The sequence below is a fragment of the Rhamphochromis sp. 'chilingali' genome (genome assembly GCF_963969265.1).
Source record: "Rhamphochromis sp. 'chilingali' genome assembly, chromosome: 1".
NCBI classification, from domain to species: Eukaryota; Metazoa; Chordata; class Actinopteri; order Cichliformes; family Cichlidae; genus Rhamphochromis; species Rhamphochromis sp. 'chilingali'.
The window spans coordinates 12751436-12768712 of record NC_137929.1 but is presented as its reverse complement, the minus strand read 5'-3'; the positions used below and the strand labels follow the sequence as shown (position 1 = coordinate 12768712).

General features: G+C 45.0%; 2 protein-coding genes across 2 annotated transcripts in view; one reads left to right on the top strand and one right to left on the bottom strand.

Moving 5' to 3' along the window:
* LOC308393841 (NACHT, LRR and PYD domains-containing protein 12-like) overlaps window positions 1-17277 on the top strand; it is a 317425-nt gene that overhangs the window by 125963 nt on the left and 174185 nt on the right. The window lies entirely within an intron of this gene.
* Window positions 3082-8105, bottom strand: LOC308399870 (neuroligin-2-like; the record flags this gene model as incomplete). The annotated part of the gene is made up of 4 exons (XM_080887279.1): window positions 3082-5003; window positions 5309-5622; window positions 6191-6361; window positions 8067-8105. The coding sequence occupies 4 exons, from the start codon at window positions 8103-8105 to the stop codon at window positions 4175-4177; spliced, it is 1353 nt and encodes a 450-aa protein (XP_080743405.1). The 3' UTR covers window positions 3082-4174.

Below are 17277 nucleotides of genomic sequence, written 5' to 3'. Positions count from 1 at the left end.
AATCAGTTTAATTATCATGTTCGATCTTTTCAGCTCCTGGCTCCACCCAGAGCCTGCATCCCCAGAACGACCTAGAAACAAAACCTGTATATTAGCATCAACTTCACATTTAAACTCAGTTCCCCCCCTGTCCTTCCCTCACTGTGATCCACTCTGTGCTATAAGAAACTAAACTTAAAACACAACAGTTATCAGTCATGTGCTTCATACAAAATGTGCGTATGTTTTAGTTTCACGTTGATCCTCTGAGTGTCATGGTACTTCTTTTAATCTGACTTTATCAAATCGAACCAAAATAGGTTTGCTGTCTTTACTTTGCTCGTTTCCCTCCAGCACCACCTCGTATCACCTGCCCTTTCCCTTGGACCAGTGTTTGTTGTTCCATAACTGGATTTGGAATGTGACAAGTCCACCAATCCCCTATATAACTCCTACATTTGGCTTTGGTTCTATTTTCCTTCTATAAAATGTCGTTGACTTCTACAGTGGCCTGCTTTGGTTAATGGTAACATCAGTAACATCAAACATTTTCTCCCCTTCAGCATTTGGCATTTTCCCAACAATATAATGTGACACCATCATCTAAACCCAGTCAATAAAACAACATTTTCTTAAAGCAAACATCAGCAACCCAAAATTAGCCGCCCAAGGGTGGAGTCTGCAGCTCCACTCTCATGTGAACCTTTCGGTCTCCCTCTCTCTCTCTTGTGCTCCTGCCAAAAGCAAAGCAAAGCATCCACCTTTTTCTTACCGGCGTCGTGAATTGTTTGTCAACATCTACTCATCCTAACGCTGGTCCAGTCTTTGTCACGGCTGCACAGCAGACAAGTGGAGCCTCACGCGCAAAGCATCAGAGTCTCCACCCTCATCAATATGAGCTCATTTATTTGTTCTTTCTTTTGTTTTTAGAAAAAGAGTTCTTTATGATCTTGGACTGGATTGACTCGCTGCAATCCTTTTAGACAGGAACTCGCAGGTTCCCACAGGTGACCTTTTCCTCAGCCCATTGTAATCTGGAAAAGCTCACCTTATATTTGCTCTCACAACAATGTTTTACAGCGCTGTTAATTCAATCTTGCAGGCCTGCTTAGAACAAAGAAGGAGGAAAAGAGAGCTGATTATTAGCTCATCAGAGCACAAAACATCATCACCAAAGGGAGCGACACCTGACAGTTTTCTCTAAGTGCACTGTTACAGAAATAATGAGCCGCTCCTCGACATGTCCATGTTTAGTAAAACTCCCTCTATTGAAATAAGAAAACAAGCCAAAGCTAACTGACAGAATGAACCCATCACTAAAACAACAACCCCAAAAATCTTCATCACAGAAAAGTTTTGCTTACTAATCCAACAATATGTTGTGGGAATTAGAACTTTCCGGGCCATAAAGCTTTTGCCCGACTCTTGGCTTAACTAATACTGACATAGTCTGAAATCAGACTTAAAGTCACTCCCTCTGTTCATTTAGGATAAATGTATCTATATCTGATTTAGGCTAAGTGCCTTTTGTTTAGATGAACTGCTGGACTTCCAGACCAGCAGGTTTAGGGAAGTCTTTATGGGGTCACACTCTGACCCCCCCCACCACACACACACACACACACACACACACACACACACACACACACACACACACAGGCAACGTACTCTTTGTTTGTATGTAGACGTCATATGTTAATGAACGTCATATGTATATTCATGTAACCTCAATAAAAGAGCAGTGTTACGGGGGAGCGGACGAGAGCAACTGGGGTCAAGCGAAGGAACGGCGTTTGTCCGGTTCTCTCCCGTGCACGGGAAACATGAAGAACTTTGCCTACTCGTGTCTTGCTTTGCTATGTAATTAAATTGTCCTTAACGTTCCAACGAATAGGTTTATGCTACAAACCTATCACTGAGGTTAACTACACAACCCCTCGCCACCTCCTTATACACAGGAGTGAGTACAAAAGGGTTCGTACGGACGCATCAGCCGGCCGTCCTTCTGCTCGACACTGTTAGCTGAAAGATGATCGGATCATCCTCTGTCCTGTATTTAAGGCTGAGAGTCTTTGTCCAGTCTCTTTTCCACAGCTACTGTCCACAGCACTGATCCACCTGCAGCACAGCCCCACTCAGTTGTTTTATGATTTACATTGTGCACGTTTCCCTTCCAGTGAGCTTACAAAACCTCTGACAGGAGAAGTCAGGCATGTGTTTCCCCCACCTCCCCTTTTAGGCAGTAATAAAATAGAAAACAAACAATCAAACAGGCTAAAGCTAGAGCACAAGCAAAGACAGCACCGGTGACTAAGTTCTCCCATACTGGACGTACGCTACCACGTGGGCTCAAACAGCAGCACATCAGCTCAGTTTACATACTGTTGACATCTTCATCAGAGGATCAGCAGGGAGCGCTGCTGAGCTGCAGTTGTCTCCACCAGAGTGACGGAGCAGGAATCACAAACAGCACAAACCCACCGTGTTGTTTCCACCCTGTTCAGGAGATCTGAGCCCCCATCCCTTTTTTTCATGTTGCAGCTCTGCACTGCAGGCCCTGAACGCCTCCCGGTTACCCTCAGTGTGCTTAGAGTTTAATTTACAACCGACGAGCTCACAGATCATCTGCAGGCAGGTGAACGAACCCTTAATGTGAGGATAATAGCAGAGCTAAGCTGAGGTCAGAAATAGTCAGGAACGGTGTCGACACAGTGAAGTCAGCTGTTTGGGAATTTGTCTGATTATCAGTTTGGGGGGGTCGGTGTTAAATAACAAAGGCGGTGTAGGATGGAGAGAGGAGGAGGGAGGGAGCAGTGATGATATGAAGTCAGAATACACATGTGGCAGACATAAGGGGGTCAGACAGGAGCAGCATCAGTCTCTGCTCTGTTTTGTTAATAACGTAGAAAAATAGTTTTGTACAATCAAGCTACATCGACGGACGCTTTACCTCACGTACCCTAAAATGAAAAAGTAGTGACAGTAAGACGGAGGCTGCACATGACACCATGACTGAGTTCACAGCTGTTGCTTTGATTCTAACGTTTAAGACTTTTGGCATCGACTCCGTTTTAATAAATGAGTGCTGGGAGGCGTCGTTTGACTTCAGGAGCTCCTGCGATGCTCCTGCGATGCTCCTGCGATGCTCCTGCGATGCTCTTACTCTGCGGGAGAAAACCTAAAACCAAAAGTAGCAAACATGGAGCGATATGACTCGTTTAGATTTTGGGAAACGTGCATCGACAGGTACAGTGTCCTTTTCCCCGCGTCTTTAAAAATAATTCATGCATAGATCCCCCACTGAGAAAACCCTTTTATATACTTTCTCCTTTGTACACATTTTATATAGAACTATATATAATATCATTTCTCTATATCTATATTTTCAGAAAAATTCTTTCCACACAATAAAAAACAACAATTTAACAAATGCTTCAAACAAAACAACAAAAAGAGAGAAGATGGAAGAAAGAAAATCACGACTGAGGCCAGTTTGGCACTTTGTCATGAGAACATGACAGAACTCTGTTAGTTGACGGTAAATAGCGAAACTCTATTTTTCTTTCGTTTTTCTTCTCCCTCGATGAGAAATGAAACACAGCAGTACTTACTTGGCACCTAAAAATGCTGGTAGAATGAAAGATATCAGTGTTTTCATAGTTATATGTTTAGTGTACGCCTCCCCCCTCCAGACTGCTCAGCAGATCGGGAATTTTTAGAGAAGAGCAGGAGGGAGGCGTGTCAAATGAGAGGAAGAGAGCAGTAATAAAACACGGATGTAGAAAAGAGAAGCATAATGTGCACATAACACACAGGAGATGGAAAAAGAGATGACGCCAACGTAAAAAAGAGAAAACAGCGAGGAGCGAGAGAGCATTCGTCCCTTTGACAAATGTTGGAGGTCTTGAGCCTGGAAACAGCAGACCGTCTTTGAAAACAGTATCTTTGAAAGATCTGAGTCACCCACCCCAAACTGCTCATCTGCTGCTGGACACTTCAGTTGCACCTCCACATGCCACCAGTGGAGGGAGCTGCCAAGTTTCACAGCACATGACGCAGCAGGTGTAGTTGCTTTTGGAGAAAGAAGAGAATAAGAGGACAGAACGAAGGCCCACGTCTAGAGGCCTCCCTTCCAGAGCGGAAGCAGAGCCAGTGTTCCTGGTCCCTAGGTGGCGCTGTGTCGGGCCTGTCCCTACTATACCCTGGTGGTGGAGTGGGGGTGGGGCAGGGTGTTGTTGTGGCCGGTGGAGGGGAATGTGTTGAAGGCGTGAAGAGGCTGCATGCTGGTGATGGTGCTGGGGATCACGGTGATGGTGTTTGGCTTCATCAGCGGCACGTTGTCGGGGGCGCGGCGCAGCGCCAGGGTGTAGTCGGGAGGGCAGGCGGGCCGCAGGATGTCGTGGGGTCGCAGGGGCTCCATGTCGTGGTGAGCGTCGTGCTCCCAGTCCTTCATCTGCAGGGACATGATCTCCTCCTCCTGGCTGTGAGCCAGGTCGTTGGCGGGGCCGCCCCGCTGAGGGGACAGCCGGTGCCGGCGCATCTCGTGCTGCTTGTCACGCTTGTAGTAAAGGGCGGCGAAGGCCAGGATGTTGAGGAAGAAGAGCGACGCTCCAACTGCAACTGTCACGCTCAGTTCGTTGGAGTAGTCGCGGGTGTCTCCGGGAAAGAGGTCCTGGGGCGGGCGCTCTGAGCCCGCGGGCTCAGGATCTGATGGGAAGGTAGGGTAAGGATGACGAGTGGTTCGAGGAACGTTGTTTCTGGGCCTCATGGTGCCGGGGTCACAGCCTGCGGGGGAGCGTGTAGTGGTGGGAAAGAGCACGTCGTGCAGGCTGTGAAGATGAGGGACTAATTCCAGCCAAAAGGCCACTTTGTTAGCTCTGTAGTTGTCTCTGACACGAGGTTTCAAACCGATGTGAAGGTACTGCTTGTCCTTCCAGTTGAACTTGGTCCAGATGACCTCCTCGAAGCGGTTGGGCTTGGTATGAATGAACTTGGTGTCCTGAGGGACGGGCAGGTTGGGGTCCCTGGTGGAGCATAAAGGTTAAACGTTTCAGTTCAAAGTTATATTCAGTCTCCATTATAAGTAACATGTGGCATCAATACACTGAATACAGACAGGAGGCCCATTCTCTGTGCAACCTTTAAACTATCTAAGACCAACCGGCTGCTCTGGGATCTGGATGCTTTTGGTGAACCAGTATGTTCAATTCTTCAAAGCCACACGGGAATTAAACTAGCAACCTAGATTCAAGTATTCAAGATGACTAGAAGGCTATCAGTGAACATACAGTAACGTGTACAGTTTACACTACTGTGACATGAGGCCTACCCAGTCTTTGCGAAGTTAGTCCAGTAAGTCATGACCACAGCGCTCAGCATCACATCGTTCTTGGAGAAGTTGCACGGGAGCAGGTCCGTGGCACCGATCATCGGTACGCCGAACACGTAAGGTATCTCGTCTCCGTGCGCGGCGTCGGCCCACTCGGGCCGCGTCTCGGTGTGGCAGTGGTGGTAGAACGTGTAAAAGTAAACTGGGGACTGAAACTCAGCATGGAGTTTGGCAGTGGCCACAGCTGGTGCCACCCACTGGTGGTCCGTAAACAGGAAGTGAGTGAGAAATCTAGAGAGGAAAAAAAACTCTTTCTGATAACAGAAGGAGTGACAGGCAGCAGAGAGGAAGCATGACTGCATTATCCAAACATGTCTGTACTGTGACTGTGGTCCGGCTGTGAGGGGTTCGCAGGCCGATCTGTCAGAAACACCGACACTGAGATTGGGAGCCCACTACCTGGGGGATGATAGCATTACTGCCCACAGAGCCTCAAAGGTTAAGGCGTAGACACGCCGTGATGTGGATGAGTGGCTCTCTTTAGCACGCTTGTCTTGTTTGATGCACTTCACTGGGCTCACATGTTACTGATTCCATTCTTTACTCGCATGTTTTAAACGCTTAAAGCACTTTCACAGCTTTTTATATTCTTTTGAAAATTCATGTGAACTCAAGCTGTCAGAATTGTAATGTAAGCTTTGATAATTGTCCACATTTGTCATTTTGACGATTATCCGTTTATTTTAATGAATACAGCAAACAGAAAAAAACGAACAAATCAACAAACGCGGCTCCTAATGAGACAAAACCTGATGATGCTGCAAAATGCAGTTAAGTGAGAGGAGGCTGTAAAATGGAATAACTGAAAAAGTGGCAGTGTACAGAGGTGGCGTCCTCACCCTCTGGGTAGCCGTAGAGGTTGTCAACAAAGTTGGAGATGGTGTAGTCGAACGCCGCAGCTGAGATGCCGTCGTTGTCCTCACTGTCGTCCACAAACTTCAGCCCCTCTCCCTGGTTCACTCCTATCAGGATGTCATAGTTTAGGAGCTCCCCCTGGTGGAGCAAATAAGGAAGAACATGCTGAGTGCTGGAACAGAGCCTGTGTGCATCACAAGTCTACAACAGGAAGTGCAGCTGAAGCACAGCTTTGTGAATTGGCAGCATTTCATTTCCCAGTAAACAAAATAAAGATTAGCTGTTGCCATGAAATTCCTACTATAAACTGTAAATACTGCAATATATGCAGGGTTCATACACATTTTTAGGGTCAAATTCAAGCACTTTTTAAGCACATTCAAGGTCAATTTTCAAGCTTTTCCAGCACATTACCAAAAAAGAAGCATGTTTCACTTTGCATCACCTCAGTAAGACCTTGTAAAAATTTTAACAAATCATCTGAGGTCGATTTAAATGTCTTTTGTTCCCCTTTTGTTAAAAGAGCAGCACACAAAAATACAGAAAAAGGAAACGGTTGCCTTACATGCATATAGTGTACAAACTCAAAAAAACACATTCCTCTTAAAAATTAAGATGTGCAAATGTGAACAAATCAACTTGTTAGAGATCTTCATCTCCACTGTAAATAAACAACAAGCCAGAGAACAAGAAAACTGCACCAAACACCACAAACACCAACAAATTAATGTCTTCTCATCAGACATTGAAGCTTCTTTCCTGTGTGACATAAAAAATAAGAGACAGATGTTTGTTTGTTTTTTTAACTAGTTAAGCACCCACGTTCAGTCATCCACCCATTCACGCACACATTCACACACTGGTGATGTAGCTACAGCCACCCTGGGGCGCCACCAGGCCCTCTGACCACCACCAGTAGGCAACGGGTGAAGTGTCTTGCCGGGTGAAGTGTCTTGCCCAAGGACACAACGACCGAGACTGTCCAAGCCGGGGCTCGATTACAAGGCGAACTCCTAACTCTTGAGCCACGATCGCCCAGTGGGGACATGGGGACATTTCAATTTCCAGCAGGAAGCTCCCCCTTTTTGTTAAACCCTTTAGATCAGGGGTCGGCAACCTGCGGCTCTTTAGTCCTTATAGTGCGGCTCCGCGTGGTTTGTGAAAATAAATTAGCTGAAGTGTATTTTATTTATGTTAGTTCTTTTTTTAACTTGTAGTTCTAAATTGGAAGATTATTGTGATTTTGCAATATACAAATAAAATTATATTTTCTTATTTTTTCATCGCTCAAAATAAGCGTCACACTCGCGGAAGCCGGTGTACCCGGCGAAACGCCGTGCATTTATCGAGCCTTTCAACCCCAGATAGGCCAATTATGGCTCTTTGGCTCTTTGGGTCTTAAAGGTTGCTGACCCCTGCTTTAGATGAACAGAGTTTTTTAATTAAATACATAATCTTTAATAAATGTTCTCTTTTATAAAAAGTAGGATAATTAAAAAAACTTTTATTATACCTCTATTGAGTAGAAAAAAAACTCGTGTTTTCTGTCGTCTGTTATATAATATTAGTGATGTTTGTGACAATTAATTTCTTAATCGGCTGGACTAACCAATAGTCCACAACCAGGAAACACTGAAATTTTAAGTTAAGTTTGAAAACAGTTTAAAAAAAAAATACCCCATTCCAAAATGTCTTGTGACAATCTCATTGGCTTAGGGAGTGATGATGTCATAGATCTTAAGAATCTTAAGTCCTTTGATGTTTTTCCTTAAGTAGGGGTGAGAAACAGCAAGTTTTAGTTCGTTTCAGCAGCATCTGTGTTTGCAGCCTACAAAACGTTCACCACAAGCTCTTCAAAGTCATCGTATAGAAACTCCAACATGTTTCCAAGAAAAAAAACAACCAATTCAAAAAGATTACGCCGCCTCTCCTTCCTGGCGTGGCCGGCCAATTTCCCCAAATGGCGTCTCATCCTTCCAAAGGGCATTAGAGGAGAGTAGGAAGGAAAACTACCTTCTCCAGAAAAAATGCAACAAATTGAAGAAGAGAAACTTCAACTGGAGGACAAATGTAGACGAATGGAAGCCCAAAATAAAGAGCTGGAAGAAAGACAACAGCGCCAGCCGGACATAAAAATTATTAATGAGGGCTGGGGAATCAAGTTTGCTCAGAGCCGAGAGCAGATTGTGCACCTCATTAAAGAAAACAGGCAAAAGAGTGCAGAACTAAAAGAAATGACCAACCAGCTCCAAGACAAGAAAACGATGACTGATAAGATACAACGGGATCTCCAATACATGGACCGAAAAAATCGGCTCCTCCAAAGACAGCTCCATGAAGCTGTGGAAGAAAAGAAAGAATTCCTCCAACAGAAGGAAGAGCAGGACAAAAAGCAACGAGACATGCAGCACGAACTGAAGAGCATGCAGGAAAAATACCGCATGCTGAAAGAAAGCCTGGATGAAACACTGCGCCAAAATAAAGACCTTCTTCAACAGAAAGAGCAACAGCAAGAAAGACTGAAAGAAGGAAAACGTATCGTCCAGGACTTTGAGTCTAAAAATCTAAAACTGCAAGAGTTTTGTAATCAGCTGGAGGACAAAGCAACTAAAGTGGAAGAAGAAAAGGACAAACTGGAGAAACGCTGCTCACAGATGCAGAGAAGGATCGATCAGATAGCGAGAAACAACTCCGAGCTCGTTAAGGGGATTTTGGTGGAATTCAATAACTTGAAGCGTGAAAACACTCAAATGCAGGCGCAAAAACAACAAGAAGACAAAATACATGAAGACCTGCAGCTCACGCTCCAAGAAATCCAGAAAAGAAACGAGCAGTTAGAAGACAAGCACAAAGAGGTCCAACAGAGAAATGCAGACATGCACAAGGACAAGCTGATACAGGAGGCAACATCCAAACAACTCAAAGACAAGCTTGAAGAACAACAAGCAACATTGGAAGAGGTGGAACAAAGATGTGAGAAACTTGAAGAACAAAACGCAGAAACCATCGATGAGCTGAGAAATCTCATCCTGGAGAAAAAAGCGCTCGTGGAAAAGTGCATGAAAAAAAAGAAAAAATGGTTCCACTTGTTCCGGAGGAGAGACGCTACTGCTTCCTCACCTGATGTAGCCTCGTCTTGCTCCACCTCTGTTCACCCCCCCCAACCAGTCCCGGCCGTTGACTGTCCCCTCCTGAGCCTGGTTCTGCCGGAGGTTCCTGCCCGTTTAAAGGCAGTTTTTCCTCCCCACTGTCGCCAACTGCTTGCTCAGAGGGGATTGTTGGGCTTTTCTCTCCTCTGCCTTGTTTCTTCATTTACTTGTTTAACTTTTTTCATTATTACTTCATTTTACCTTGTTTCTTCATTTACTTGCTTGTTTAACTTTTTTCAACTTATCTAAATAATAAACCAATTAAATTTATCCTTTGAGTATTTTTCATCTCATCTTTACAGAATCTTTCCAAAACATTTTCAAACATTCAGATCTGTCTTTTATTTTCTTCTTGAAGCCTCATAAATGGTGAACTAAAAACCCGGAATATGGTTTGAAACATAGTTTCAGCTGAAACTGGCATAACATGCTGTGTGTGTGTGTGTGTGTGTGTGTGTGTGTGTGTGTGTGTGTGTGTGTGTGTGTGTGTGTGTGTGTGTGTGTGTGTGTGTGACAGGGTATCACTAGTTAGGTCATCATGTTTAGACTCATTCACTCCAAAATTATTTAGGCCAAATCTTTAAAACAGTGTCATTTCATACACATTTTCAATTCACTTCAATCGCACAAATGCAGAAATAATTATTTGCAGTATCTTATTTATTATGAGAATGTCATGCCTGATCATTTGTACCTACACCACCAAAAATGGGGGCAAAAGGGAGGAGATCATGTTTAATCGGTTATAAGAAAAGGTCAGAAATATAAGTGCCGACATGAGCAGTGTCCACAGAAACCTCTGACTCTCAGCTCAAAGCTCATATAAACCATTTCTACAACCAGCAAACAAACAAAGACACCGAACAGTTAAAAGAGCAGTGACGTCACCACGAATCTGTGGTCAGGTAATATCCATGTTTTGATTGATGATTTTCTGGAGTTAAATGTGAACCGAAGCATATTTTGGGTGTTATATGCTATTAAATACTTTTTAATTTATTTAAAAGTATTTAATAGCATATAACACCCAAAACATGCTGGGTGTGGAAATAAAAAAATCAAAATTTCCTCTGTTTGAGTCACAGTAACTTTGACATAGTAACTTTTGCAGTAAGTCCTAAATGTTCACCTTTAAAATCCCTCCCTCTGTTCATTTTGCCCACATCATGTTTCAGTGGTTGGCCTCAGGTTCTTCAGCTTCCTGACAGTCTGAAGTCAGCTGACAGAGTTTCACCTGCTAAATACACAGAAAATCTTGTTAAAGCCGCACAGTTTGCCCAACAGTAATATTCCCATTAAGCCCTTTCTAAACACTTTATAACAATGTGTCATCACTAAATTATAAACTTCTTCTCCAGATCTGCACGACTGCACTTAGTCACAGACTTTATTTAATTGTCCTGCGGCTGCTATCATATATTTTACCAAACAGTTCTTCTCACACAGTCACAGATATATTTCTCTCAATGCAAACTTCACTCATGTCTCAGACAGGAAACTTGAGTTTTTCTTTTTTTTCTGTCCCCACTCATTCAACTAATTTGCATATTGAGTCACATCTCGAGAAGTTGCCCTGACAACAGAAATGCATATTCAAAACATTGCTGCATAATTCAATTATTATTCTTTTATTTTTATTTCTACAGTCGTCACTTCTTTTGCTCAATCAGCTGGAAACCACTTCTAATTCACTATTTTAAACCTGCTTTAAGCTTCTAATCCCTGGTTGGTCCTCCCAGTCACTTTTTCCTTGTCACAACAGTCACTCTATTGTCCTGCAACTTCCTGAGTTATTCCTCAGCTTCAGCCTTTAAGTGTGTTAAATCTACACCATTCAGCATTTATGTCATGTATTCACATTCATGAGTGTAAGCATGTCTTCATTGCGTGTATGTTGTGTGTTCATATTAATATTGAGTGTAAGCTGGTCTTCGTTGCCTCGATGTGTTTTTATAATCAGATTTAATTCCTGCATCTTTGCGCTGAACTGTGGATTCAAACTGTCTCACTTCTGATTCTCTCCAAAAATAATTTCACATGTGACAATTTCTACATGTGTGTTTTCTATTTTTCTATTCATTTATGTATTATTAGTTTATTTATTTCTTTATCTCTCTTACTTTTTTTATTTACCTTTCTGTTGTGATGCTCTGGATGTTTCTAAACCCACAAATTCAGCCTCAATGTTCAACCCAACTTTCCTATGCTGTCACTTTAACACGTCCAACCTTCACCTCTCACCGGTCCTCGTCCCCTCTTCTCTCAACTTCCTGTGTGGCCTCCCAAATCAAACACAGGCCCAAATCAGCTGTTTCTTCTTCTCTCTTCATTCTCTCTTCCTCTTTTCAGTCTTTTCTTGGCGCTTAACTCCCAGCATGGCAAATATGAACTCAGACAGTCCCATCCAGTGGTTTCACACAGTCATGTCACTGGTACACTTTCCAGCTTGTAATTCAGAGCGCATGTTTCCATCAACATACATGCTGCTGGACCCTTCAGTGTTGTAGGTCAGGTGCACTGTCTTTTTGCCTGCTGTTAATTCTTCAAGTCCTCGGTGTTGTTCTGTCTGTCTTCTGTCTTCATCAGGAGATTAACTGTCCTTTAAGCTTCTTCTCAGGATAAGGACAGGATGAGAGGTGAAGCTGTGACATTTTAAACCAAAGCCTGTTTTCGTCCCAATTCTGTTAATCTATCATTTTTCTGCTGTATTCTTCCAGGAGGTTGAGCAAGTCCATGGGCACCTGTATTAACACACTAAGACATTTATTTAATATCATTTTCATTACTATTACTTTGCACTTTCATTCTCTAATTCCTCTGTTTTCATTTTGAAACGTCTCTCACAAGCTCACAAGCTATATTCAGACTTCCTGCTTCACTTCCTGCCAGACACACACTGCGATTGGTTTATAAAGGCCTCTCTTATTAAAATACATAAAACAATCTAATCAGAAAATAAGCACTAAGAATATATATTTATCTTGTAACATTGTTTAAGTTAATGAACAATTGTGTTGAAAACTAAGATTACAATATCAATCAAGATAATTATAATGATGGTTTTTGCTGTAATTAAACAGTCATGTGGAAATGTGGCAACCACAGAACTTTAGAGGCCTTTTGTTCAATTATGTGTGGACTGTTTCTTTAGTCTCATACACAAATTGTTCTCAGCGTCTATGAGACTGATGAAATATCCATGTGTGCTGAAAGAGACTGTGCTGGTCTGACCCCCTCAACCGAGGTATTGTGGGTAATGAAAGAGCAGATAGGTTGGCTAAAGCAGCTGTTAAAAAAGTAGACATAGATGTGCAGATACCATTGTTGAAATCTGAGGGAAAAGAATAGTTTGGACACAAAGTAAGAATTTCTGGAGAATGGCATGGGATAATGGAACAAAAGGGAGACATGGGGTACAAAACACAATAGAAGTTAAGAGGAGTAGTGGGTTAAATAGGCAGCAGGAGAATACAAACAGGTCACTGCTTTCTGAATGGTTCTCTTTTTATGATGGGGAAACATCCGACTGGGTTATGTGATGGTGTAATGCTATGGAGACGGTTGAACATGTGGTTATTAGTTGAAGTATAGAAGTCAAAGGAGAGTGTTGAGGGTGGGAACTGGTGGTGAAATGAAACTTACGTTTGAAAAAGTGGTTAATCAGTTAAGTCCTGATGAGGTGAAAGGAGTGGTTTTTCATTTTTGAGAAATACTGATGTCATCAAGAGGATCTGGGGATCTGGAAGAGAAGTAAGAGTAAAAGCCAGGAGATGGCAGTAGTGCAACATCTTTGGATGCAAGCTGCTGTTAAAAATGACAGAAGAAGAAGTTTGCTTGATCGTTCCTCAGCTCGTCTGTGTGAAGCTGAGTGTAAAGAGGCTCCTGCTGTCAGAGAAACACTCTGACTGTTTCTGGATGGGCCTGGGTCCCCTTTCCCTGGCGGGTCGCGGAGTATGTGGGTGCCTACTGGGGTCAGCGGGGGAGCTGGCCCCAGGGAAGGGTTACCTGCCCCTCCCTTCCTTCCCTCCCCATCTCCAGCTGCCTCCCTCTTCCCGCTCCACCACAACCACCCACACATGCAGGGCCTTGGAGTAGGGGTATGTCACCAGGGTGCAGAGGAGGCTACCCCCCCCCCCCCCCCCCCCCCCCCCTCTGTCCCCTTCTGGCTGCCTCTGCCTCAATTTTATCCCACAACTTAGACATTCACATTACTCACACTCTCATTACACATACATATAGGATCTTGGGGGTGGGCACGCTACACGGAGTCCAAATTACCATCAGGGTGTACACCTCACCCCTGGCGTCGTTGCCCACCTCTCAATTTTAAATACACGTAGACATTGAGGGCTAGCAGGAGGGACTATGCGCTTACCTGCTGCTCTCTGGCAGGTAGCTCCATGCCCTCCTGGGTTTTAAATGCACCTTAGAACACACATGCATCAACACTACAATGAGCGGGTGGAGGGAGGTTTGGAGTCTTCTCTCACCCCCGTTCTCTGCGGCCTGCTGGTGCGGGGGGGCTAGGAGGAGTTGGCCGTCCGACTGCGGTCTGGAGTGTGGGGCCTCCCTGCTGCTGCGGAGTCGGGGTGGTCTGCCTCTCCCCACTGCAGGGAAAAGGGTAACACCACCTGGGTCTGGGTGCAGTTCCCCCCTCCAGGGGCAAGGGTACCTAGACCCGGTTAGTAGAGTACGCTTGGGGAGTGTGATCGTGTATACAGCGTCTCTTTATGTCTGTCTCCACGTTGGTTGACTGTGGAGTGAGTGCATATGAGAGCATGAGGGGGGGAATGGATGTTTGTGTCTGTGTGTGCCTGTATGTCTGTGTCTATATGTCAGGTCGGGTATCAGACGCCACCTCTCTGGGGACATCTCAGGCCCTCCAAGGTTTGGAGGCCTATCTCCCCCCACCACCACTTCCCCTGCCAGTGGCGGACCCCCTCAGGGGTTGGTAGTTCTTTGTGTCTGGGGGTGGGCGTCTGGGTACACACCGGCTCACTCCTTGGCGGCCGCTTATCGGGGCCTGGAGCCTGGGGCTCGCTCGGGCCACTTCGGAGGTGGGGTGCCCCCGGCCTCTCAGCCTGGGGCTCGGTCACTCAGGCACAGCTGGCTGCCGGCGGAGCTCACGGGCGCGTCACTGCAACTCCCCCTGGCTTCTGCTCCGCGGCTGCTGAGTGACCCCTCATCTGGGACTCTCCTCAGCTCTTTCTGGGACAGTGGCGCGGCTGCCCCTCTGTTGGTCTTCCTTGGTCTCTTGTGTTCTGGGGGCCTCTGGATGTCTCCTCCATACCTGCTTCATGCCCTGGAGGACGGGGCTGTGGCTCCCCACACCCTCTAGCAGATCGTTACATGGAGAAACCTTTGGAATGCAAGCATGCTGATCCACACAGGTATACACACAGGTGTACACACGGGTATTCACAGACGCGGACTACAGCTTTCTTGGCTGCTGCCTCAAAGCACATTGTGCGCTGTCTATCTTGCGTGCTGCACAATATCGTTTATTATTTAGTATCTACTGATATCTACTGCTAGCTAGTTTATTGTGATGGTGCTTTTTTTTTCTTATTATGTTGCTCTTTGTTGTTTGCTTTCTCTTCTGTTTTTTTTCTCCATACAGGTGACCCAGGAGTTTTGGTTTTTTTTTCTCTCTTCCCCCCCTTCTCACCGTCTCTTCTCCCTTTTGGTTTTCTTTCTCTCCCTCTCTTTCTTTCATTCTTTCTCCCTGTCCTATCCCCCAGTCATGTCTGTCCCGTTTGTAACAACTGAAAATAAAATAAATACATAATTATAATAAAGGTCAATCAAATGGACCAATATGGCAAGGCCATGATGATCCACTTGGTAAAATAAATCCGCTTGGCATCTTTCTTGGCCTTGAGACAACAATTCTGATGGCTAAAGATCCAAACGGGACACAAAAAAGAAAAAAAAAATGACAGAAGAAGAAGTTTGCTTGATCGTCTGTGTGAAGCTGAGTGTAAAGAGGCTCCTGCTGTCAGAGAAACACTCTGACTGTTTCACAGAGTCAGACATGTTCAGACTGAATTTCAGTCAGAAACTCAGCATCACATTGATGAAGCTGCAGATTAATTGTGGTTAATTTGTGATTCATTTCTTTGCTGCCAGCTGAAATTTAAATGTAATTTAAAAGAAGGATTCAAGGTTATTGGGTTTTTGAACCCAAAGATATCACATGAACGTGTATGAATTGTATGATATGTCTCTTCTATTTTTCCATCCATCCGTTCGCTTCCACATCTCCTTTTCAGGGTCGTGGGCGGTGCTGGAGCTGTCATCTTCTTCTTCTATTTTTCTATGATCATATTTTGATGTTGATTGTGATTGGTTTTATTTGTTTCTTCGGCGGTTGTAGTGTTTTAATATTTAGACTTTTTTCCATTATTGTAATTGTGTATAAAGTTTGATTTGAATGAAATTTACACTCAAATGCTTTCAGTGTTGCTGTGTTAAGTGTTTGCATGATTAACGTTTGTATGGAAGACTGGTGGGGGAGGCTGTTACATCTTGCAGGAGGTCTCCTCTCTCCAGGAACTCACTCTGCAGGTGGGAGAGATACAGGAGAGGTGGAGGAAGAACTCAGCCTGGGTGTCTATGTCTTGTGTTGTCTGGAGGATGAGTGGATTAACAGACTATAAAGCACCAACAACCGGTATGACGAACGCGGCCGTGACTCTGGCAGACGAGCTGAACACTTTCTATGCTCGCTTCGAGGCTGCAGCTAAGGACTCCAACAATGCTAGTGCTAGCGGCGCTAACGGCTGCAGACAGGAACATACTGCCAGCACCGGAAACGTGCTCGTCATCTCCGAGCATGAAGTAAGGAGAGCCTTCAAAAGAGTGAACACCAGGAAAGCAGCAGGACCAGACGGCATCCCAGGTCGTATCCTCAGAGACTGCGCATACCAGCTAGCTCCTGTGTTCACTGAGATATTCAACATCTCTTTATCTCAGTCGGTGATCCCCACATGCTTCAAAGAGTCCATCATTGTTCCTGTCCCGAAGAAACCCCACCCTGCTTCTCTCAATGACTATCACCCTGTAGCCCTCACCTCAGTAGTGATGAAGTGCTTTGAACGCCTGGTCAGAGACTTCATCATTTCTTCACTACCAGACACACTGGACCCACTACAGTTCGCTTACCGTCCAAATCGTTCCACAGACGATGCCATCTCTCATCTCCTCCACACATCACTCACTCACTTGGACACTAGAAGGGGGAATTATGTTAAAATGCTCTTCATAGACTACAGCTCTGCATTTAACACCATAATTCCCTCAACACTCACCACCAAGCTGGAGCATCTGGGACTCAGCTCATATGTGTCAGTGGATCTCCAACTTCCTAACTGGCAGACCACAGGCCGTAAGGATGGGCGGACATGTCTCAGCCTCCACCACTCTCGTGGTGGGCCTGATCTCTGATAACAACGAGACGGCCTACCTGAAGGAGATTAGGAATCTGGAGAACTGGTGCCAGAGGAACAACCTCCTTCTAAACGTCAGTAAGACAAAGGAGCTGATAGTGGACTTCAGCACTAAGCAGGAGAGGAACTACCAGACCCCCATCATCAACGAGTGCCCAGTGGAGAGAGTGGACAGCTTCAAATACCTCGGAGTTCACATCACGCAGGACCTGTCATGGTCCTGTCACATCAACACCGTGGTGAAAAGGCCCGACAGCGTCTCTACCACCTCAGACGCTTGAGAGACTTCCAACTGCCCTCCAAGGTGCTCAGGAACTTTTACTCGTGCACCATAGAGAGCATCCTGACGGGAAACATCTTAACCTGGTTCGGGAACAGCACCATGCAGGACAGACGAGCTCTACAGAGGGTTGTGCGGTCAGCTGAGCGCACCATCCGCTCCGAGCTCCCTGACCTG